We start from the raw sequence: 23,811 nt of genomic DNA on the forward strand, positions 1-23,811 counted from the left end.
TTGCTCAGGCACACTGACACATCGTTTCCTTATGTGCACATCTTACCCTCCACCTGTACCTACAGCCCCATCTGGTAACGCACCACATCCCTATCCATCACTACAGCCATGTTCTCTCTTCTGGGAAAAAGGAGACATGTTTTGTTTTACTACGTTGTTTCTTTTTTTCATGCAAATGTTGTTCTCGGTTTGTATTATGAGCAAACAAGCAATAAGCCTTGCATCTGGAGTGGAAGAGTCCTGGTTTGGGAGGAAATTACTAAAGACTTGCATGCACTTAGCTGGCTATTTGATCTTAAGAACTCCTGAAAAATAAATTAAGTGATAAACTGCAATAATTGTTAAAAAAAACCCCAAACCCCACATTCAGTAAAGAAGGCAGATTTACCATAATGCCTCAACAATCTAAGGGAGCCATTTACTTTGACAGAACCTGAATTCCCCAAGCAATTCGACAGTGGTAATGGAAACACAGGAGCCAATAAATTACAACCTTGTGAGTAATGCGCCTACCATTATAAACCACTTTTAGCCTCCTGTCTATTCCCTGGGCGGGGGCGGGGGGGGCACACAGTTGTTGGATTTCCTTTCCTTCATTCTTCCAGTGTGCTCTTTCAGCACTTGGACCCTTTTATGATCTCTATTACTATGCTCTGCATTTGCACAACTTTAATGCGAACATCTCAAAATATGCAATATTATTTAGAACAAGACTGTTGGCTTTTAATAAGCTGAAACAGAGACATTGGGTTACAGCATTAGATATTGATAGAATATCAAATATTGTATATATCTCAAATATATTAGTAGGTATGTGCCACTTCCAGATCTCTCATACTGAAGATGTGTACCATGTATCTCAGAACACCTACAGTATTTCAGGAGCGTTTCTGAAGAATGGTCTTGGACAACTCCAGAAACAGCACCTGTGCCAGCTCACCCCCAGCTCAGCCCCTCTTACACTGGCTTTCAGCAGTCTGTACAGACCAAGTCTGCAACAAACTATGGGAAAAGAAAGGCCAGAGACCCAATAAGAAATACAAACCCCACAGAGTTTTGCCCAAGTGATAAACGTGATTTCAGAAAACAGCATCTATGCAAATAAGACTTCTCCAAAGTATAAGGTGCAGAAGCAAAATACAGGCATGACAGCAACTCGGAGACTCACCCTACTCTGTCTTCTAAGGTTAATTAAAACTCTCACAGAAACAGATCCCTGGTGTGATTCTAACATATCAGTCCAAGGATCTGGGCAAGATTGAAGTCTGATAGAAGTGACCTTGGCTCTCTGCCATTACACTTCACAACCAGCAGTTTCCTTCCTAGCCAAAAAGCCTGTGATTGTATGTCCTATTTTATATCCTGCATTATCTAAAATGAAAGGTAATAATTAGTAAAATAGTGTAATTTGCATTTAAGCCCCAGGCAGCATATCTACAGCAATTGTGAAATATATATATATCACAAAGAATCACTTCTGCTTTCTTCAAGGCAGCTGAGCTGTCAAAGACCAATGCTGGACAGAAAGGACATAATTCTGCTCTTCTCTATCAGCCTCAAAAAGCTTGATTCTAGCCTGGATTGTACCATCTATTGTTTAGTACAGAGAGAGGTTCTGCACTCTTGTCTCCAGGACTGCTCAGCAATCAGCTGTATCAGCAGCTCCAAGGAGGATTATTCTCCCCTGCTGCTTTTTTAAAAGCAGATTAGTTCAGACTTTCTTTCACTGTAATGAACCTTGTAAGGATCAAGCACATTGCATTGATTTCCAGGATGAAATTGTGTCATCAGTCAAAAGGCCAAGCAAACACTTTCACAGACCCACTCTGTCCCAGCAGATCCACTGCCCCAGAATTACCCATTAACCCTAGCAAAGGGAAAAGAATTGCAGTTGTTAACCATAATAGACAAAATGTGATTCTCAAGTTGTGTAATTTTGCTTTCTGTCAAATTCAGATGGGTAACAACCCTCACCGAAATGGACAACAGAACTGCCAACTCTCATCAAAGTGCTATGCAATCAAAGACAGAAAATGATAAAATGCAATGTGTTTTTATTTACTACATCATATCTGCAATAGTGGCTAGGGAAGCAACTTTTTTAAAGCCTGACAATTTATGGTAAAATAATGAAAATTCAATTTCCCTAAAAATTTGCAAATAGCTTTCCCAAAATCAAACATTTTCTTACATGTGCACACTACTGCAATATGCAAGCATAACTAGGACTTAAAGATCTGATAAGCAGAGATTGTCTTCTTGTTGGATGGTCACAAAAGCCTAGTGAGGGGGCAAGACCCTGCCCCGCCAACACAAACACTACAGGTGTACCCAGCAGACCCTGCCTCCCACAACAGACACCTGCCTGGACTTCAAAACAGACCATGGGATACCGTACTTTATCTAATGAATGCCAACTTCCCTTTCTATAATGCTGAAACTAAGAAGACAGGAGCTGCCTGCTGTGACAAAGCTACAGCACTAAGCTTAATTGAAAAACAAGCGAAAAAAGCAAAAGGCAGAACTCCACTGCCTTTCTTCTTTAAATTGGACGAGTCATTATTAAATACTTGAAGCTCATTGAAGACTACAGCTCAATAATAAAGGATCTACCCTTCCAGAAATACTGCCTAGCATATTTCAATTCCAACTCCAGGACTGAATTTTATGGAACAATGTATGGCATTTGCCATCATTTCCTGTAAGGAAAACTTTGAAACACCAGGCCAGGTATATTCCCTTTGTTCGGAAAAAAAAAAAAAAAAAAACCCTAGAAAATTAATTAATTTATTAACTGAAACATTTACTACAGCAATACAACTTCACAAGGAAACTCTGCACTGACCTTTTCAAATCAAAAGCCTGTACACTAAACTACAACTCAAGTGGATTTCGTGAAAGATCAAAGACAATTAAACATATCCAGTATACATATGACATTAAAAGTGAGATTAAGTTCACAGTTCCAAGACTGCCTCCATTCCCAAGTCTCCTGAAGAGGTGCAATAATAAATTTTATCAGATCGCATGAAAGAGCAATACAGAAGAGTGGGAGGAACTGATCATGTCCCCTCTGAGCCAATGAAACCCTTGTCATGGACTTTAAAGGGCGCGAGATGGGGCACTCGATTGAAGACTCCAATAAATAAATGCACACGTTGCAGTACTCGCCTTCAATAAATCACACACCTTATACATAAAAATGAAATTACGTTCCCTCGAGAGGGGAAGCTTCAGCTCCCAGCCCCGCTCCGTTCGGGCTGTCGGGAGGGCTCAGTGGCTGTAACCGCGCCGGCAGCGCCCGGAGAGCGGAGGGGAAATGTCGGGGCTGGGGGAACACGCCGGGCTCGGGGCCGGCCGAGCGTTCGCAGAGACTTCCCCGGCAGGCAGCCCGGGCTGGGGCTGGGACCGGCCCTGCCCGCACCTGACGGGCACCTGGCGCAGCCCGGCACGCCGGGGAAAAGCGCTTTCGAGGCGCTCTGTGCTCCGTAACTCCGCGTCCGGCTCTGCTACTCCGGGGGCGGCCCCGGGGCCGTGGGTGCAGCACCTGCCCCACAGCGGTGTAAACCCACCCAAAGGGGGTGTCCCGGGGCGGTCCCGGCCGCCCAGAGTACTTTGAGGACATCCCCGTCCGAGCCTCCCTTCCTTAGATCCGGAAAGCGACCACGACAGCCGCCCGGGAGTGCGGGGCGGGCTCACGCCGGTGCCCGCGGGCAGACACCTCCTCCGCCGCCCGCGGGACGTCCCGCCGCACACCGGGGACACTCCGCGGGGCCGCGCTCCCGGCCCGCCCGCCCCGGCCCGGACCCACCTTTCCCAGCAGGGCGCTGCGGCTGGCGGCGGCCAGCTCCCGCAGGCTGGCGGCGGCCGAGGCGGCGGCGGCGGCGACGGCGCTGGGGGCGGCGGCGGGCTGGGGGTACGCGGGGGCCGCGGCGCTGGGGCTGCCGCTGGCGCCCCCGGCGGCGCGGGGCCGCTGCCGGATGCCGTCCAGGAGGCGGACGAGGAGGATGTTGGCGGGCAGCTCGTCCACGCCGCAGCCCACCAGGATGCGGCACTCGGGGCAGCGCAGCTCGTGGCGGGAGCTGACGATGCTCTCCAGACAGCGGCGGCAGAAGGTGTGCTGGCACGGCAGCACCTTGGCCGTGGTGTCCAGGCGCTCCAGGCACACGGAGCACTCCAGAAGATCCAGCAGCGACGACTCGTCCATCGCCGCCGCCGGCTCCCGCTCCGCCGGCGTTCCGCCGCCGCTCCGCCGCCCCCTCGCCTCCGCCTCCGCCCCCGCCCCGCCGCCGCCGCCTCCGCCTCCCCTCCGCGGGGCAGCGCAGGGCCCCGACGCCCCTAGGGCCGCCACGGCCGGCGGCGGCGAGGGAGGGGCGGCGGCGGGGCGGCGGGGGCCATCGGGGCGGCGGGGCCGGGGCTGCCCCGGGCGGCGGGCGGCGGAGGAGGGGGCTGCCCGGGGGACGCTGCCCAGCGCCGGGCGGCGCGGCGGCGATGCCAGCGGCGGGGAGCGGCGGTCCGGGAGGAGGGCACCTGTCTGCCCGAGGAGCCTCCTCCCGCCGCCCGGCGCGGCTCGGCAGCTACGGCGGGGCCCGGCGAGGAGCCCGCCGCGCCTCCGCGCGGGGCGGGGAGCGGCGGGGAGCCCCGGGGGGGCGCCCGCAGCACGGCGGCCGCCCCGCAGGCGGTCCCCGCCCGCCTCGCCGCCGCTCCGTGGCTCCCTGTAACCCGACCCAGCAGGGCTCGCCGCCGCCGCTACTCCCTCCTCCTCCTCCTCCTCCCGGCGGCGGCTCCCGGGCAGGCGGAGGTGACCCTTCGGGAAAGCCAAGGGCACGCAGGCGGGAGCGTGGGGGAGCCCCCGTGGGCCCGGCGCCCCGCGGAGAGCGGTGCCGGCGGTGGCGGAGCGGGCGGGCCCGGCAGCCCCGCGGGCCGGCAGCCGAGCCGAGCCGGGCCCCGCCGCCAGCGCCAGCCCCATCCCCGGCCGCGCGGCGCCCCCTGGCGGGCACGGCGGGAGGCGGCGCGGGGCCTCTCCCCGTCACCCCCGGTGCCCCAGGGCGTCCCCAAATAATTGTAATTTAATTGATGGCGTACCGTACCCAACCCCTGAGCGGGCCGAAAGGGTGAAAATAAGAGCTAAAATAACGCCCCTGTTCCTGCCGGGTGTCCTGTGTCCCAGCCAGCTGCCGGCCCGGTGCTGTCCCGTCTGTCGCCGTACCGCGTCCCGGAGGCTGCAGCAGGGTGTGCCCGGGTCCTGTACGAGCTGGGGGTCAGTCCCTGCAGTAAGGGCAGAGACCCTGTCATTTTGGAGTTACACATCCGTGGTGTTTATTAACTACAGGAAGTTTTAAAATATGACATACAGCCACTTGCACGTACGGGCTATACACAGAGCTTCTCCTAAACGAAGCTGCTGAAGAAGCCCTATTCTTCATGTAAATATTTCATTGACAAGTCCCTTTTTGTCTCACTTTCAACTATTCATACGATTTAGGGCCGTGCTTAACCCAGAAACTACAACTGAAATACGTTGTAATCTTGCCAAAGAGATTCTTCATTTGTGGTCCAACCTCTAATCCAGTCTTTTCCTCTACACCCGTGCCTGTGCTGCAACAGAGCACTTTTGGAATTGAGGATTGCCATCCAAGTGCTTGCAGAAGCCCTCCTATCCTTCTGTTAAGTGACACTTTTAAAATTGAGATTTTGTGAGAGACATGTCATGATGGCAGCACCAAATCTTTCTGTCAGCTTCATGGCTCTACAGTAAACTTCCAATGCACACAGAAAGTTGAACCTGTTGTGATAAGGGTAATCTAGACAGTGCATAATGAAATTTACTAAATTTCAGTATGTGAAAAGCCATGAGTCTCTTGCTGCACTTTTGCTACTCTAGAAGGAATAAGTGTAAAGCCAAATAAAAGCTCCCGATGCAAAGCTCAGATCATTATTTGTTGGTGAGTAATGTCCAGTAAGGCTAGAACCTATGCTCTTGCAGATAGAAATACCAAGCACAACAGTTTTAAACTATAAATAATACTGATTCCCGGAGAAATGTGGAATACAGTATCAAGGACTTGGACTTTCTCTGGAGTAAAACTGTTAATTTAAGAAAAAGAAGTAGTGGAGAACCTTTAATAATAAAAGGCATTATTTCAGCAAGGAGAAATACTGGAAAATCTGCAATGAAATGCACAATTGTTTCAGCACCTCATATTTCTTCCTTCAGAAGCAAAAACTTAAATATCACTCTCAAAACATAAAAGCCAAAAGTGCTGTGTTGCACACCAGAATACCTCCAGTGATTAGAGGGGCACTTGTCATCCCTCCTTCCTTCTGGTTGCTCCAGAGTTTACAATCCAACTACCCTGTCACCAGAGTAGCCCAGTTACAAAGCCCCAGAGCAGGCAAAGCACTCTGGAGAGCCAGCACCCAAAGGTGACCAGAGGGTGCCTTGATATTGGGATGGTTTAAAATAGATGCCGATGTCTAAAGCATTTATTATTCAATAGAAGAGATTGCTAACTCACTTTAAATGAGAATCTCCTGTAATCCGCCTGGAAAGTACCTTCTTAAACAGGAGCTGGTTGTCATCAACAGAAGCAGAAGCAAAGCTCCATCAGATCCCTGCAAGTGAGAGAGGTTAGGGAGCTCTCCAACCACCCCAGGGGACTGCAAGTGAGAGAAGGAATTGCTGAGGGACACTGAGGAGGAGGGAGGAAATAGGGAACCAGAGAATGAGAGAGAAAAGGGGACATGAGATGAAAAAGAGGTAAGGAAAAAGGAAGGGAGGTGAAGGTTAGGAGAGTGAAAGGTTTATATAGAAATGGCACAAAGGACCAGAGACAATAAAAGCACATTTTTATTAAAGGAGGAAAAGACTTGCAAGCTGGGCTCTGACTAGAAAAAAACACCTCCTAGTTCTTTGATGTCAAGAGAAGCATTTTCAGACTTACAAGTTTAGTTTGTGTTTGTGTGCCTCCCTGTACCTGGGACTTTATACAACTTAGGCCAGGCCAGGCTGGGCCTAAAGAAAATGAAAGAAAAAAAAATATACATACTTTTTTTCTTCTTGCCAAAGAGACGATGGGAAAAATTACATTAGATATTAGGAAATTAAATACTCAGAGTATTAAGTTTGGAAATAAAAAAAAAGATTAAACTCTCAGAAGCCTGAGATAAAACACATGGGAAAAAAAAAAGGGAAAAAAAGAAAAAGATAAAGAAGAAGTAACAGGTTTACTTTAAACAAATGTGGATTTTATTAATTTCCCTGTCTCAGCTGCCAAAACATCTAGCTAAAGATTATAAGTGTGAAGTGATTATTTGTGAACTAATTAAGTAATGTGATTAACACGGTTCTCAAGCAGAGGTGCTGCTTTACACACAGGGATGTAGCTGCACATTTTGCCACACATTCCTTGGTGAATGTGTTTGACAAGGCAGCTGATAAACAGCTTCTGTTTCAGGCTGTGGAAGTGGCTTCATTCCCATGGTGGATGTAAAGAATGATGAGTACCCAGAGACAAGAAGAGATTCAACAAAGCAAAATACTGTTGCAGGAGAATAGAGTGATGCTGAAGCATTGCAAGACTTCATTTGTAGTTGTCCTTAAATTACAACAATGTACTAATGTCTCAATTAAAAATAACTTAGTGTCTCAATTAAAAATTAAAAAAGGGTGTTCTGCTTTCCTGGTTCTTTTCCCTGCATGATCTGTCTTGCTGCTTAGTTCAGATCAGGAGAGACTTGACAGATTTTGCTGTCTGCAGCTATGTTGGTTTTGAATGCATTTTCTTGGGACCATATATGAACATTGCACCTTCAGCATTTGCCTTCATGCATTTGCATGCTGCTCTTGAAAATGCCCAACTCTTTTGCAGTCTTCTGCCAAATGGGATTTGATTATACAGAAATCATTCTCAATTCTTGCTTGTATGGTTGCTCTGCTTTTAAGAGTCTATAGCACAATAACTATTCAGTTTGCATAGTGAGGGAACATTTGCCTGCTAAATAACAAGTTGCTCTGTTTGTATGATTCTTCCCAAACCTGGAAAGCATTTTAAGAATGATAGGCATTATTATTTTAGAATGGTTCAATGTAATTAAACTTATGGTGGAAGGCACAGCAGTTCATTTTTACTACTGCATTTTCTCTGTTTAAATGATCATTCATTTATACTTACAATTGCTTGCTTTATTTACATTTAGATTCAAAAAATCAAAGCATTCTTGGATTTCTGAAGTGAGTTATATTAATGATAAGCAAGGAGAAAGAGGAGAACTTGTCAGCTCTGCCTTTTCTTCCTTTTATTTGACTTAAAAACTCAGGTATATAAAAAAAAAAGCTGAATTTCGGATCATGGTAATATTACTGCAAAATAGACAAGTTTAATTATGGGATCTGCTTCTTTGACTGGAGATAAGATTTTTGATCAAGATCAGCTGATCTTTTTGTCCGTCCGTCCGTCCATCCATCCATCCACATACATTCCCCTTCACTGTAAAAACCTAGCGATAAAGAGTTTTTTTCTTATACATGTGTCACTGTTCACGACACACAAAGAACAAAGCAGGCAGCAGAAAGTCAGGCAGGAAAGCTCTGTTTTATTTTTCTGACTCCATCTTACATACAATTTGATAACAGGGCAAAGGATTGGCTACACAGGTTTCCACTTCATTGACCTCATTGGTGAACATCACCATCAATCATATTTCTCCTCCCAGAGAAGAAATATGTAAACAAACAGATACATTCTAAAAATATACATTGTTTTCATGAAGCTGCGTGAGAATCTCCACTGCAGAGATTCAAAGACTCAAAACCAAGAAAACTTAGGGTGACATACATGGAGAGTGTAACCTGGAAAAAAACCAGATTGTACAGAAGTGGTGGCTGAAAGTGCTTGTAGAAGCTACAGCAGGACCACCACCCCAAAGTCCACTGGCTGTTACAATTCCTGTCGTGGCAGCATGTGTGTGACAGGCTGCCCTCGCATCAAGGTCTGGAGAGGGTATCTGAGATTCCCCCACATAAGACAGTCATAGAAAATCCATTCATTTGGCCCCTGGATTATTTTCAATGCCAACTTAAAAGACTCATTAAGGAAGACGTGTTACTTTAATTACTCTTGACAGTATTTTAATACTGAGGAGAAAATAATTGCTCACCTTGTGTTTAACCACAACACTGAAATCAGAAAAGAGAATGACATCCATGTACCTCTGCTGTCTCCTTACATGTTGGTCACGTAGGTCACGGGTCAGAAAGATATGTGTGTGACAGTGCAGTGGAACGGCAGCAGATGTTCAGGCAGACACTTCAGCTGTCCTGCCTTATCTTCCCTGACTGGCCAGCCCTGACTGGCTCTTCTGTCTCCCCCCTTGCACTTTGCCTGTATAATCAGTGTGTCTTCATGAAACTCCTACAGGCAAAAAATAACCCAGAAAAAACCCCAAAGAATTTTAACCATAAAAATGACAGATAAATGTTTAAACTCTAGACATTAGGAAAATTACTGCATTATACTGTGGTTTTGTTTCAATGAACTTATGAATTAAAATGGCACGTCCTCTGAGAATACATGATGTTCATTATGTTCGTTGGAGAGACAATCTAGACCCATGCAGCTGATATTGATCCACAGTGGAGAAGTTATTCACTTACAGATAGAAGAGATCCCTGGAGGAATCCATGTCAGAGCAGGTGGATGCCTGAAGGAGTCTGTGACCTCAAGAGAAGCCCACACCGGAGCAGGCTCCTGGCAGGTCCCATGGACATGTGGAGAGAGGAGCTCACACTGGAGCAGGTTTGCTGTCAGGATTTGTGAACCCACAGAGCCTGCAACAGCCTGTTCCTGAAGGACTGCACCCTGTGGAAGACACCCACATTGGAGCAGTGGGAAGAGTTGGGGAGTTATCTCTCTGAGGAGGGAATGGCAGAGACAGTGTGTGATGAACCGACCACAGACTCATCCCTTGTCCCTCTGCATCACTTGAAGGAGCAAAGGAGGGGTGAGGGGAGGATGTTTTTAAGATTTGATTTTATCTCTCATTATCTTACTCTGATTTGATGGGTAAGAAATTTAATAAATTTTCCCAAGTCAGGTCTGTTTTTTCCATGATGGTAACTGGTGAGTGATCTCTTTCTGTCCTTATTTCAACTCATGAGCCTTTCACTGTATTTTCTCCCTGCTGTCCAGCTGAGGAGGTGAGTGACAGACTTTGGTGTGAACCCATCACAGTCCTGCTTGTGGCACTTCACTCTGGATGCAGCACAGCTGTGAGGGGAACACATCTCGGCTGGCAAAGCTGCAAGGCTGCAGATGGCCGGGTACAACATTGTGGTTAATCCTCTGTTATGATTTACTTGTCACAACTGTGAGAGGATAAACTATTTCATCACTGTCCTGCCACTAATGAAATGTCTGCACAGTTGCTTTAGAGAAATCCATTGCAGAGAGATAGAAGAGATTGCTGTGGTTAACCTATACATTTCAAATTGCCAGGTTTTTAACAGTTTAATATTAGCTGTTTAATCTTCTTGCGTTGCAGTTGCTTTGAAAGGCCAAGTTGCAGTAAATTTGCACTTGACACCTGAATTCCTTGAATTTTTTTGCCCTCGTGGGAACTGAGCTGTGTTCAGCTTGGGATAGTTAATACTTCCAATTTTAGTCAAATACTACTCCATGAATATTTAATCAATATTACTCCACTTGCAGCAGTCAGCCAAGAAAACTTATTTGCCAAGAGCCCAGTTTTATTTTTGGAGGTTCATTCGACTATCTGCCCAGTGCTGTGTAGGCGCAGCAGTTCTGTTTGTGTCCTGGGGTGGCTGGTTCTCAGCTCTGCAAATGAAAATCCCAGGTCTCCCCTCCCCAGCAGGAACTGAACCGTTGTGTTGTCAGTGTTTTCCTTAAACTTTAACCAGCACATCCAGCCAGCACAAACTGCTGCTTCACCATCAGCTAATCAATGCATGATCGACTTAACAAAGCATCTGCAGTTAACACATGGAACAATACTGTGCACTGTGAAATTCTTCCTTTATCACATTTTCGACTTAATTTTATTTTTCTGAAGGAGAATTAACATTTCTTGCATGTGGTTTAGGAATAACTTTGACTTTTATTTGTAAAAGTTTGGAAGGATAAGGATTAATTATCATGAGTGAGAGAGGACGTGTTCTTTCAATCAGCATTGACTTCTTTACATTGAAGAGGGAAAACAGCAACCAACAATGCTGCCAAAATAAATGTTTACTGGAGCACAAGGTTGTAATTTTTTCTATAGTGAGGCGTGCCATCTCTAGGGATGAAATGGGTACCATCTCCACAGACAGACACACACTTAGAAATATAAAGATGTAATATTCAGAGAAATCTTCATAGTTTCAAGCTACAGACAATACAGGCATGGAATAGCTCAATAGACTTTATTAATATTCAAACAAGCAGCTGTCAACACTTCATCCCAGAACACACTGAAGCTCCTTACATAGTTTTTACTACTGTAATAGTTGGGTTCATTGGCAGTAGATTGGAAAGCATTCAAGACTACTGAACCCTCCCTATTTTTTCTGGTCTGGCATTTAATCCATCCTAAAGTGAAAAACATCTTCAACATATGCAACACCACAGTCAGGAGAGGCTTCAGGTTCAAAAGGGATGTTTCAATTTTGTTTCTTAGCAACATACATCCAGCAACAGTGAAACACTATACAAACTGTAATATGTTTGTGTTGCTTTAATCTATAATGCAGTACTTTGCCAGTGCCAAGGAAGTATGCTGCTACAGGATCTTTTCAATGTCACTTATAATTAGACGTATGCATTTTTGTTTTCCCATACTAGATTACCTGCTGCAGAATATATTTCTGAAGATGCTATAATGTATTCATGAATAATAAATAAAGAGGTAAATTCTGCTCTAATAACGGCACAATTGTCAGGCTTATACTGTGGTCTGTTACACAGGGAGACATCTTTTGATGTTTCTTTCATAGAAAGCATTTGGACACCTTATGAGGGCTTGATTTCTAGAATGAGTAACAGTCAGCCGTTAACACAGGGCTTAAAGGATTTGTACAGCACTTATTTCTTGGAAGGACAGTAGGCATGGTTTAATATTTTCTTCTCTCCAGTCCAATGTCAGATTTGATGTGACCAAAACCACTTTTGTGGTGTCTTGACTTTAATGTCACATCAAGGAGGAGAAGGAACCAGCCAGGTCTCCAAAGGCACATTATGTCCTACAGAAGAACTTTCAAAATTTCACTCACTGTTGGTATAGCTCTTCCCCTCTGTCGTTTAGCATAACTGCTTCCCCAGTGCTAGAAAAGGGGAATAAGAAACATGGTATTTAAATTCTTCCTATGCTTTTATCCTTCCCCTGTATATATTTATCTTTAAAAGTCAGACTCATCTCTCTAGAAAAGCTGGAGTATTTGCATTCCCTAAGTGTGTGGTAATAACAGTTCCAGCACATCAACACTGAATTTGCAACAGGCAAATATTGAAAAGCTGAAAAATAAAAAAATTAAATATATGAAGAAGTACTGTTGTCTTATTTAATGCACGATACAAGATTTAAAAAATTAGTATAAATGATATTTTTCAGTTTGAAAATATCAAGAAATGGCTCAAGAAATGCAGCAATGTTTCCAGTTCACACTAGGATTCACCTTCCCTGAGAGCCTTGGGCCCTAATCCTCTTGCTGCCGATCTTATACATCATGCTCCAACATTAGGCTTCTTCAGACTAACTCATACAACTCCTACAGACTAACTCATATTTTCCAGCTGTTTGGACTGAAGAAAACAATCTAAAATATTCAAAGAAAACTGGTCTGAGGGGAGGTCTGTAAGTACTAGCACCATAGATATAACTTATGAATTATTTAACATTGAGGGCAGCTAAGGAGAACAATACCACACAGGAACACCAGGTGGAACTAGGAGGAGAGGAAAGAAGGGAAAAAAAAAATCCTCTTTATAGTTTGCCAAGTTTTCTGAAGAAACACTTTTCCTAAATTCAGCCTAGGTAGAAAATTAGTTATTTACTTGTATTTCACTAACTCTCAGCTTCTCTGGATGCATACAAAATTGAACAAGCTGATTTGCTCTCTAAAGCAAAGCAGCAAAGACTCTACTCAGAAATAATAAATATGATAACTCTGCCTGATATGATAACCCAGTCTGACACATCCCATTGCATGCAAAATTTGGTGGCAAGACATAATCTGTCCTCATACTGCACTCTAATTACCTGTTTTGTATTTTTCTTTAGAAAAGCCGAACACTTAGTAGTTTTTGCTGGGGTCAACTGTAAGTTGTGGTCGCTGCCTGCTTTTGTAAATGTGGTCGTAAAAGTCAACAAACCCCATCAAAATAGCAGAGGAAACGAATCACATGGTGAAAGGGCACAGCCTCTCTTGAGGAAATAGTAAATTCAACTGACTTGAGCCATCTCAATCATGTGGAAGAAGGAGGTTTTTTTCCCCTAGCAGAGACCGCTGCAATGCAATTCCCTGTAGATCAATACCTATCCCCTGATACACACTGAAGCCATGAACAAGAAGTCACCCTCAGCAGCAGTGAGATGCTGCCTACACGTTTTGCAAAAGGCAAGGAGCCAAAATGATCCTGAAGTTCAGTTTTGATGCAGCCTCCACTTCTTGCCTCACGAATAGCTGCCAGAGGAGGAGGTGCTTTGTTGTGGCAGCTCCAAACCACCTCTGGCCTCAGTAAATAGGAGGGGTTCACTTCTGCCTCTGTATAAAGAAAATGTATTAGGAAGCAATTCAGATTTTGTATCTTTAGCTTTTGCTTCTACAGGAAACACAATTGCAGATTCTGAGATTTGTAGGATTCAACAAAACAGGTGATAAAATTTTCCACTTCTGTTCATGTGACCTGTGATTATTTTTGTAATTTTAAGTTAGTTTTGATACCAATTTAGATATCATTGTTAAGCTTCAAGTGACTTCCCAAGTTGAAATATTGCAATTTTTCACCATTAAAAAAATCTAATCTAAAATCTTGGGGTTTTGTCAGAGCAGCATGCTCTCAAACAAACTAATAGCAAAATCTTAAAAATGCAATTTCCTTTTCATTAGAAATATTAGCTGGAAAAATTATGTAAAAAGTTCACTGCCTGGAAAACAGGAATTAATCAATTATTCAGTGCCCAGCATTGAGGGTGATTTTCCTATGGGCAGTGTTTATGTGGAGACATTCATGTATTCTGGACAGAGAAGAGCAATCATCCCTACGGAGTTGTCTGTGTACGCACCCCTCCAGAAATCAGCTTGCACTCTTCACACGCTTCTCCGGGATGTACCTTCCTCATGAGCATTACAATCAGAGTGTTTATTTGCTAGACCACCTACAGAAAGGAAACACAAAAGGTCTTGAATATAATCAAAGCACATTTTCTTCCATTTGCAGAAATGTACCCAGTACATTCCCAGCTTCCTATTTACAAAAAAAAAGAAATACAAAAATTAAGTATTTCTTTCTCTGTGATAATTTTTCTCTCTTTATTTCCCATCTGAGAGACCAAATTATAGTAGCCTATAACTGGAAGGCCAGCTCATAGTGTCTTAACTCTTCTGTAATAATTCATCCTTGTTCAAAAACCATTAATGTGGCCCAGTAGAATAGTATTTATAACTCATTTGCAGAGCACAAATTATATAGTCCAGGGTATTACACATTAGGTTTTTCACTCAATAATTTAAAATTGAACATAATCAATAAAACTACAGACTCTATGGTGTTGCCCTTCCAAACCATGTTCGCATGATGTCAAGGCTACTGTGTATTGTAAAAATCTGCACACAGAAGAAATGCTGATGCAAATAAATTTGAGAGGACATCTTATTTTCCTAAGACAAACATATCATAAACTCTTTTTTCAGAAAAAATTTGTCTACAAACTCACCTATCCTTGGCTAATGCAGAAAAAAATAGAGGTTTTTATAACCAAACACTAGTTTACAATAGCCATGTAAGTAATAGCAACTAATAAATATTAACAAAAAATGATACGTTTTGGCCCAAAGTCAGATGGGAATTAAGAAGTATCACATATTTTCTTAGGAAGTCACACTACAAAAAATTGGAAAGGCAATGTCATATGACCTCCGTGACAATGGGGCCAAAACTGCTTTAATCACTTCCTGTTTGTGCAAATGGATCACCAAGCCCTGTAATATTAATAACATGGGCCAAACTACTATAATTATTTCTGAAAAAATGAGCTGGGAAAATATATAAAGCTTTACTGCTTCTTGCTTTTACTTTGACTTTAACATGCTGACAAATATTAATATGCCAGAATGCAGTTCTTGAAATATAAAGGTGCTCTATCAGCTCTCTAATAGAGAGGGGAAGGGCGTTTTTTTTATCAAAGACTGGAACTCTTGAAGATGCACTGTCCACTTATGTGCATATTGAGATGCTGATGATCTCCAGGCCTGTGAGGGAAAATGCAAAGAGGCTTGGATGGGACTTTGAACAACCTGGTCTAGTGGAACGTATCCCTGCCCATGGCAGTGGAGTTGGAACTGGATAGTCTTTAAGACTATAGATAGTCTTTATGACTAGATAACCCTTCCAAACCAAACAATTCTGTGATCCTATGAACTGCATCCTTCAGCACTGCAGAATCTGGAGGCAGGAAGCAGTAGTTAAAACAGATTCCAGGAGCTACTAGCACAAACCTTTGGAAGTACAGATGAAAAGGAGACATTTCAAGCATGCAGCTATTCCAGCCTCGTTTATGCTCGCACAGAAATCAGTATACATCTCTGAAATGCTGACTGGGCACACCAGGAAGGCATTTCTCCCATTGCAGGCACCCCAGCATGAATTCTCACTGTGGGGAGGTGTTGAATAACAGCACGGACTGACACTGCCGCCAATACATCATAAATGTCTGAAGTAGACTGACAAATCAGCTTCCACTTGTCTTTGAAAAAGAGGTCTAAATAGTTGAATTTTTTCCTGGCAAAGGCAGAACAAGGTCTAGTGCCTCCAGGGAGGGCTTTCTACAACAAGTGGGGTGCAATTTGTGTCCTTCTGTTACTTATTTTAATTTCAGATACCTGGCATCTTCAAATTTGAAGGAAGCATTGGTGTCTACTTTCACAGAAACAGATTTGTGTTGTTGGTGTTTTGTAATAGAGAAAGCGTATTAAGAGGAATTGGATGCCAAGAAAAATCCAAGAGAACTAAGGCCTGAAGCAGTTCAATCTGCTTTGGCTAAATCAACAGCTTAAGCAGCATGGTCTGATTCTCCTTTGGAAGCATATCACTGCCGAAGATGCTATGGACACCCATGTAACCAGTTCCCACAACAGTGAGGAAAAGGGATGTTTTCCAACATGTGCAACAACAAAAACTTGAATAAATGCCCTGCTGTGGAGGAGGTGGTCCATCATTCAGCATGTTGATGTATCCCTGTGAACAGCTGGTACAGGCAGAAGCCTAGTATTTTTTTCTCAATCAGAATCAAGTGCTTGCTGCCTCAAAAAACAACTGTGAGACTTTTGAAGGCTTGTAAGAACTACCTGTTGCTTACTGAAAGAGACATCTGTAATGTTTTGGGGTAAACCACCCTGTACACAAAGAGAAGTGAGGGTTATTTTAAACCCTTGCATAAGAAGGAAACACCATCACACGGAGAGACTGAAGCAGCTTTATTATTTATTCAGCTCAAAGCTAAATTTGCCACATTTCTTAAAATGGCAGACAAAAGGAGAGGAGTATCTGCCAGGGAGAAGACCAGAACTCAGCCCAGGTGGGATGTCTTTCCACAGCCCAAAGAAAAGAGGCAGGAGCAGGGCTGCAGATACCACTTGGTCAAAATCAATTTTGTATTAGCAAATCTCAGTGCAAGGAGTGTGCCAAATGGGGAGGTAGGATCTCAGAGGTACCATAGCCCAGGGAAACACAGGATGCAACCACTAGTGCAAAAACCAGCAGGTGACAAAGCTGTGATGTCTTAGGTGTGCTATGTAAACCTGGGTTTCAGGGCTGTCAGGGGAATTAGGTACCTTTGTCAGCACACCACAGGGCTAAATACAGGCAGGGTTATATGACTACTGGCAATCTCCCATATGGTGAGAAATAAGGTCCTAGGGAGGATAAAAGTTTCCTTTAAGAACAGGTTAGACAAATAAATGCCAGGAACAACATGAGCACCGATCATCCTGCCTCAGGCAGAGTGATGGAGTAAATCACCTCCCAAGGCCTAGTCTGGTCTTGTTTTCTGTGTTAATACCCAGCTAAATAATGAAATGGTAGAATTTGGAAAGTTTATAAATATCCACAGCGCTGTGGACAGTAAAAGGAAAATAGATGTAGGTTTTTGCAAGGAATATTTCCTAGAAAAATACTAAGGAAGCAAGAGTGGGTTTGCACTACGAGAAATAGAGGCAAATAGAGAAAAGAGAACAATGTTCTGCCATTGCACTGCATTGAAGAGACCTGTTTATCACACCAGTAAATGGACAGGAGGGTCTGCTCTAGGTGGGGAGGAGCTGGTTTGTAGTCAGAGTGGAGAGTACCTCACTGCAGGACACACAAGATGCAACTATTGGATGAAAACCAATAATTTTGGAAAGAAACCACCACAGATCCACCTCTGAGGGGCAGACCCACACATGCATGCTGCAAAAGCTGTGGGAGGAACTGAAAGATGTAAAATTATGCTTGGGCTGCCATCACCAGAAAGCTGTTGGAAATGGGCCATTTTCAATTCCCCAACTTGCAAGACTGGTTTTCAAAGGGAGATTGAGCCTATCAGGCTGGATACACCCCAATTCAAGAGGTGTCAGAGCCAGAAGGCTCTGGGGCAGAGGTGTACTTGAGGAAAAACTAGGTGGCATGAGTGGCTTCTGAGCCAGCTGGGCACCTCCAGGGATTCTCAGGGGATGGCTGGGTACCACAAGGGCTCACAGGGACATCCCACAGCTGATTGGCACATTCATAGCTGAAAGTGATTTGAGGGACATCTAATGTAATTTCTATCCTACAAAGTCAGGTAACTACAGAATGTCTTAAAGTTTCTAACGACATTATGTCATCACTTAAGATTCGTCAATGTGTTTTGTCATGTTGCATAAAAATACAACTGTGCTTGGATGGAGAAAGGGCTTTTTAAGGAAGAGTAATGAAATCATTACAGTTGATGGAGACAGGGCTCTATTTTCCACTTTCAAAAAGTGAGGGGGGAAAGCCATTTCCTAACACTAGCAAATGCTACTCTCTTTAGGCAGCATTTTGTCAGAGGAGCTAAATTCCAGAAGTATCTTTTGTGGGTAAAAAAAATCTCTTTGTGATATATTATATGGTGCTGGTGAAAGTCATGAGGCTGAAGACAGTAATTTTCCCTCAAGTAGCAATTCAGCAACACTGAGTTGGAGTGACTTTTTTTAAAACTCTCAGACAAAACAAAATTCATGGTAACGCAGAGCTACTAACTTGGGAGATGGACACTGATGGTGTCTCAAGATCAGCTTCCTTACAATGCCAGCAAAGCAGAGTTCATGTCAGCAGTGGCTGCTTTCTAAGATAGCTGGAGACCACCATACAAAGTAATTTGTGACAAAGGATATTGAATTAATTAGGAATCCAGCACCCTGCATTGACATTAGTTCTTAGTCTAAGTTCCAAGATTATTTTCATCTGCTCTTCTCTAACATTTTTTCAGGTGTAGGGGGAGAAGAACAAAGTGCCATTTCTCCTGCCATTTAAAGACCCACTCTGATACATTTAATGCAACAGAGAAAAAACTAGGAGAAATTGAGAACATTTTAGTCACCACAATATATAAAAAAGATAGTAAAACTATTAGAGAGAGTCCAAAGGTGGGCAGCAAAGAAGGTGAAGAGCCTTAATGGGAAGCCGTATGAGGAGCAACTGAGGTCACTTGGTCTGTTCAGCCTGGAGAAGAGGCTGAGGAGAGACCTCATTGCAGTCTACAGCTTCCTCATGAGGGGAAAAGGAGAAGCAGACACTGATTTCTTCTCTGTGGTGACCAGTGACAGGACCAGAGGGAGTGGCCTGAAGTTGTGTCAGGGGAGGTTTGGGCTGGATATTAGAAAAGGGTTTTTCATCCCACAGAAGAAGTCACAGCACCAGCCTGACAGAGTTCAAGGAGCATTTGGACAATGGTCTTGGGCACAGAGTATGATTCTTGGGAATGGTGCTGTGCAGAGCCAGGTGTTGTACTCTATGATCTTCATGGGTTCTTTCCAACTCAGCATATACTGTGATTCTGTGATTTCCAATTTCCATAGTCACAGGATATCCCATGGATGCTTCAAGGTAGATCACTGTATTGTGAATGAGAGTTGCACTCTGCTCCTACCTGCCAAACCATCCAGCAGGATGACACCTTTCTGGCTGCAGATCACAAACTGCCTTGACTTTCAGTATGTGAACTGGACAGACAATATCTACCTCAACAAGTAAGAAACTCAATAAATATGGATTTCTAGAGCAAAACCACTGATGCTGGAAACCTGCCATTGACATGACAAAATTTAAGGATGATAACAGCTAGTCTGACCCCCAGGACCACATTGGGGTATGTTAGGTGTGCAGCTGAGACACACCTGGTTTAATCTCTTTCAGGGAACCCCATTCACACACCCAGTGGCATTGCTGTGACACAACCCACACTGCGGTGAGGGGGGACCACCAAGACCACAACTGCAAACCCATATTCCAGGTCTGGGTTAAAATGCTGATGTGGATGTACCTGCTAATGTCTTATCTGAAGATACACCATCAAGAGCACCTGCCTGTGCCCTGTCTCCCAGCTGCTCAAAAAAAAGTGTGTGCAGGAAACAGCTGGTGACAAATTAGGCATTTAGATTATAGAAAGGAGTTCCTCCTTATGCCTTACAGGTGATCAGCAGACACCAGAAGGGAATAATATTGGGTGAAGTCATGCTGCAGAGAAGTAGCAGAAAAACATCAGCTCCTCTTCAGCTATCAGTGCATCACAGACCTGTCTCCAGTGATTCTCCCTTTCTTTTTGCAGTTCTTGCTATGAGAAGTGGCTAGGAGGGATGTGGAGCTCTTTGATGAGGAACAAACCTGAGAGCTCAGAGTAGTTCAAAAAAGCTCTCAATGCTTGTAATAGCTGAGCCTTGACAAACCCCTCTCCTTTCAGACTCAGAGGACTCCATCAGATGCCAGACTTCAGGGAAATGAACTTGTGCAAGTCTCCTCCATTGTATTTTGAGAGAAGAGAAATTGGCCCTGCATCTTTCAGAGATGTGATTTAGGCTGAGGTAACCCACACCCAGCTTTCATGGGCTAGAACCTGTAAATAGCAAAGCCCTCTCTACACATGACTTTTAGACAGAAAAGAAGAAATACCTGATGCACTTGATATGCCAAACGATAGAAAATAATTTAATGTTTCTTCTCCTCTTAAGTAGAAGACAGTGCTTAGATTATTCCTTATATATGAAAATATATCCTCCAGCTGGATTAAACAGCATCTACGAGTGCAGACACAGAGTACACTGCTGGTGAAGAGTCCCTGAGTTTGCATGAGAGACTTGTGTTCACCAGGGATTTCAGATTTTCACATGTTCAAGGAACTAACATCTAAGAAAGGAAAAGAACACCATTTTTGGCCCCAAAACTCTAAAGAAACCTAGATAAATGTACAGGTGTTAGTGCAGTTCTTCCACGCTGTACTAGAAACTTTGCTTAATCCACTCATTTAATCAGCGCCCATTTATCACCACAGCTGACTGAAATGATCCTAGTGATAAATGACTTGTTACACAAAAAGCGATTGCGAGAGAATTAGTGACATTAAGAATTTTTCATAATTTAAATTATAATAAGTCTTCTTTCCTCTACAGTTATTTCTTTCAGTAATCCATTCTGACTTTAGTATCTCCTGATCTAGAATTAGTGACATTAATACATTTTTTACTATTCAGATTATGATTTACCTTTTTCCCATAGCTGGGTATTTAATTTAATAAAGGAGACTAAATTAACATCCTTCGAAGGAGATTATTTAATTTAACAAGAAATCTTCTGATGGTTGGATGAGGTAATAAAAAAGCTTTATTATTAAAAGTTATTGATATAGTTTAAAAAAACCCAAAACTTGATGGAAAGTATGCCTTTTATGAGAATCTGGAAGTTTCCCTACTTTTCTGTTTAAAAGCCTGCCATCCTCCTTTTCGTACATATTTGATATTCTAAAAATCTTAGAATTCATCAGGAAAAGAACTATCATAACATCATCTGAAGAATGTAGAATTTGTACATCTAATTTCTTATTTTATCATTCACTGGCTCATACATGGCAAATTAATAAACACATTGACTTCTTTCTGAAAAAAAACCTAATGGTTTCAGAAGACTTGGATCTACTAGAATTATGGGAGACAATGAAGATTTATTGAAGGAATCTAATTAAATCTTGTTATCCATAATAAATGCCTTTCCAGCTAATATTGTAAGAGTAGGAATTGCAAGGTAAAAAAATCTAATCACAGAAGGAAAAGACTTCTGAGTGGCAGCCATTGTATACGGCTGCTGCTGTGCAGGCAGGGCTCTCTGGAGAGAGGGACAGATCCAGCAAATTCTTGCTGAGGCTACCCTCAAATTGTAGCAAATTGTATTGCAGTCTATTTCTCCATATCTGATATATAATGCTGCCTCTACAGGAAATGTAATGAGACTTGTAATGTACTTCATTTGCCTTTTAATAACTGTGTGCTTGGGAGAAAATCATTATGAAAGGCAAAGTCATTATTACAAGTGGTTTCCATAGGCTAGACCTGAAATGCAGTAATAATACAGATATTTATTTAAGCAAAATCAACCTAAAACATTAACTTGAAGAAAATGTACTTTCAGGGCCTAATCCTAGAAATTTTTTCATTCTGCATGCAATCTGATGAAGTCAAGCTATTAATGATTTATAAAAATAGGTTGTTAGGTAGTATTAGCCAAGCATCACAAAACCAACATAAATGCTATTAAAGAATATGGCTTGGTTTTTTTTTCACAGCCATCCCTTGCACTGAAATTTGACAAATGACAGTAAACCCATTTTCCTCTCAAAAGAGATACTGAGAAGGGATCATGAAAAACTGTGGTATGGGCCAAAATCCTGCACTCCAGCATGGCCCAGAAATAGAGTGCATCCCAGGCAGTCCATGTGTGCCATCAATTAATTTTGCAATTGTGCATATTCCCTCCTTAGAGTATGTTTAGAAACATAAAAATGTTTAGCTGGCCACCAGGCTGGTAGGCACTTTATTACTGAAAGGTAAAACATACTACTGTTGCCTTTTCTTTATTTCACTTGGTTAATGAGCAATAGCCTGAATCATGAGTATGAAAGCTAGAGCACTAATCAGCTTTCCCATCACCCAGGGCATTGGATTTGGCAGAGCAGTTTCAGCCATCTCCATATCTATGGAACCAGTTTTCACAAAAAGTAATCTGTGAAACTGGAAAAACACATTACTGTTCCACAGTATTATGGTATGTTCTTGTTAAAAGTAACAGCTAAAAGACCACTAGAAATTCCCCAAAGAGTGAAGGAAGAAGATGCATCGGAGCACCAGCCACGCTTCACCTTTCCATATCCCCTTCTGAGCATGGAAGTGTCTTGACAACAGCAGGGGATGTATAGATCATGTCATGCTTGTTTGACCCTTTGCACACAGGGCAACTTCTCATGGGATGAGGCTCAGAGAAATGGCACAGCATCCACAGTGAGTACCCACAGTTTTCCCCTGGAGCAGTTCCTACCCAGATCCACCTAGGTCAGAGTTTTGGACAGCTGGTCCAGCCAAAAGCCTGTCCATTATCCTGCCCCACACTTCTGCCCTTCCTGCAGGTGCTGTTGATGGCATGTAAGGGCAGAGACCTACAAGGAGTCATCTAGTGTGGATACCGCAGAACTTGTCACTGGTTAACACAACGAATAACCACACACCCAACATTGCAGTCCTATTTCTTTGTATTAATACAAGCCTTAGGCCACATGAACACATTATTCTTTCATTCTTCATTTCTAAGCCCACTAAGTTTTAAGGTCTACATCTTAACAAGATGCAAACCTGAAATGCACAATGCATACTTTATACTGCCAGAATCCTTAGTCTCTGGAAGGTATCAACAGACCAATTAAAACCAAACCAACCAAAATCAAAAGCCAGACTACTGAAGCCCATTATCTAACACATTAACTTCTCTTGATTTGTCATGGATAAAAGGCTAAGAAAATGAATATAGATTACAGTGCTGGTTTACTTGTAATAGAACAGTAGAATGAACTAGAAATAGTTATTTAATTTTATTTCTAGTTTGAAGATTGATTATGCAACCTTCATAAATTAATTATTTATTTATTTGAAGTTCTTTATCAGTCATTTTAGTAGCAGAGGCAAAGGCAGTTCTCCTGTGGGCAAACTCCAATGTAATATATACAATGTGAGACTCACTGAAGTATTTATGGAATGAGGTATTTGCTTTATTTCTAGAACATGTAGAAATTGGCTTTCATGGTGGAAAACCAGCAGGTACTCCAAGTGCCTGATTTCATCAGATGTACTGAACATTTACTGAAAGTAAATGATTTGGTTATACAGTCATATAGTGTATGGTTACAGTTATAATAAATAGATCTGTAGCATACGTACAGGTATCACAAACAGTTTAGGATGAGAATGAAGTGAAAAGACAGCTTCTTTAAAAATTGATTATAATTATAATGACACACCATGTGCATTTTTGGCCTGTATTTCCTGCTTTTGCAAATAAA

General features: G+C 43.1%; 1 protein-coding gene across 1 annotated transcript in view; it reads right to left on the reverse strand.

The window, feature by feature from the left end:
* SH3RF3 (SH3 domain containing ring finger 3) overlaps positions 1-4,214 on the reverse strand; it is a 244,886-nt gene extending 240,672 nt beyond the window's left edge. The window contains exon 1 of the mRNA XM_083855859.1: positions 3,812-4,214. Within this exon, the coding sequence (XP_083711985.1) occupies positions 3,812-4,207 (396 nt within the window). The 5' untranslated portion in view covers positions 4,208-4,214. The remainder of the gene's footprint in view (positions 1-3,811) is intronic.
* Positions 4,215-23,811: the final 19,597 nt, after the last annotated feature.

Source organism: Zosterops lateralis (genome assembly GCF_965231275.1).
Source record: "Zosterops lateralis genome assembly, chromosome: 2".
In the NCBI taxonomy this organism is placed as follows: domain Eukaryota; kingdom Metazoa; phylum Chordata; class Aves; order Passeriformes; family Zosteropidae; genus Zosterops; species Zosterops lateralis.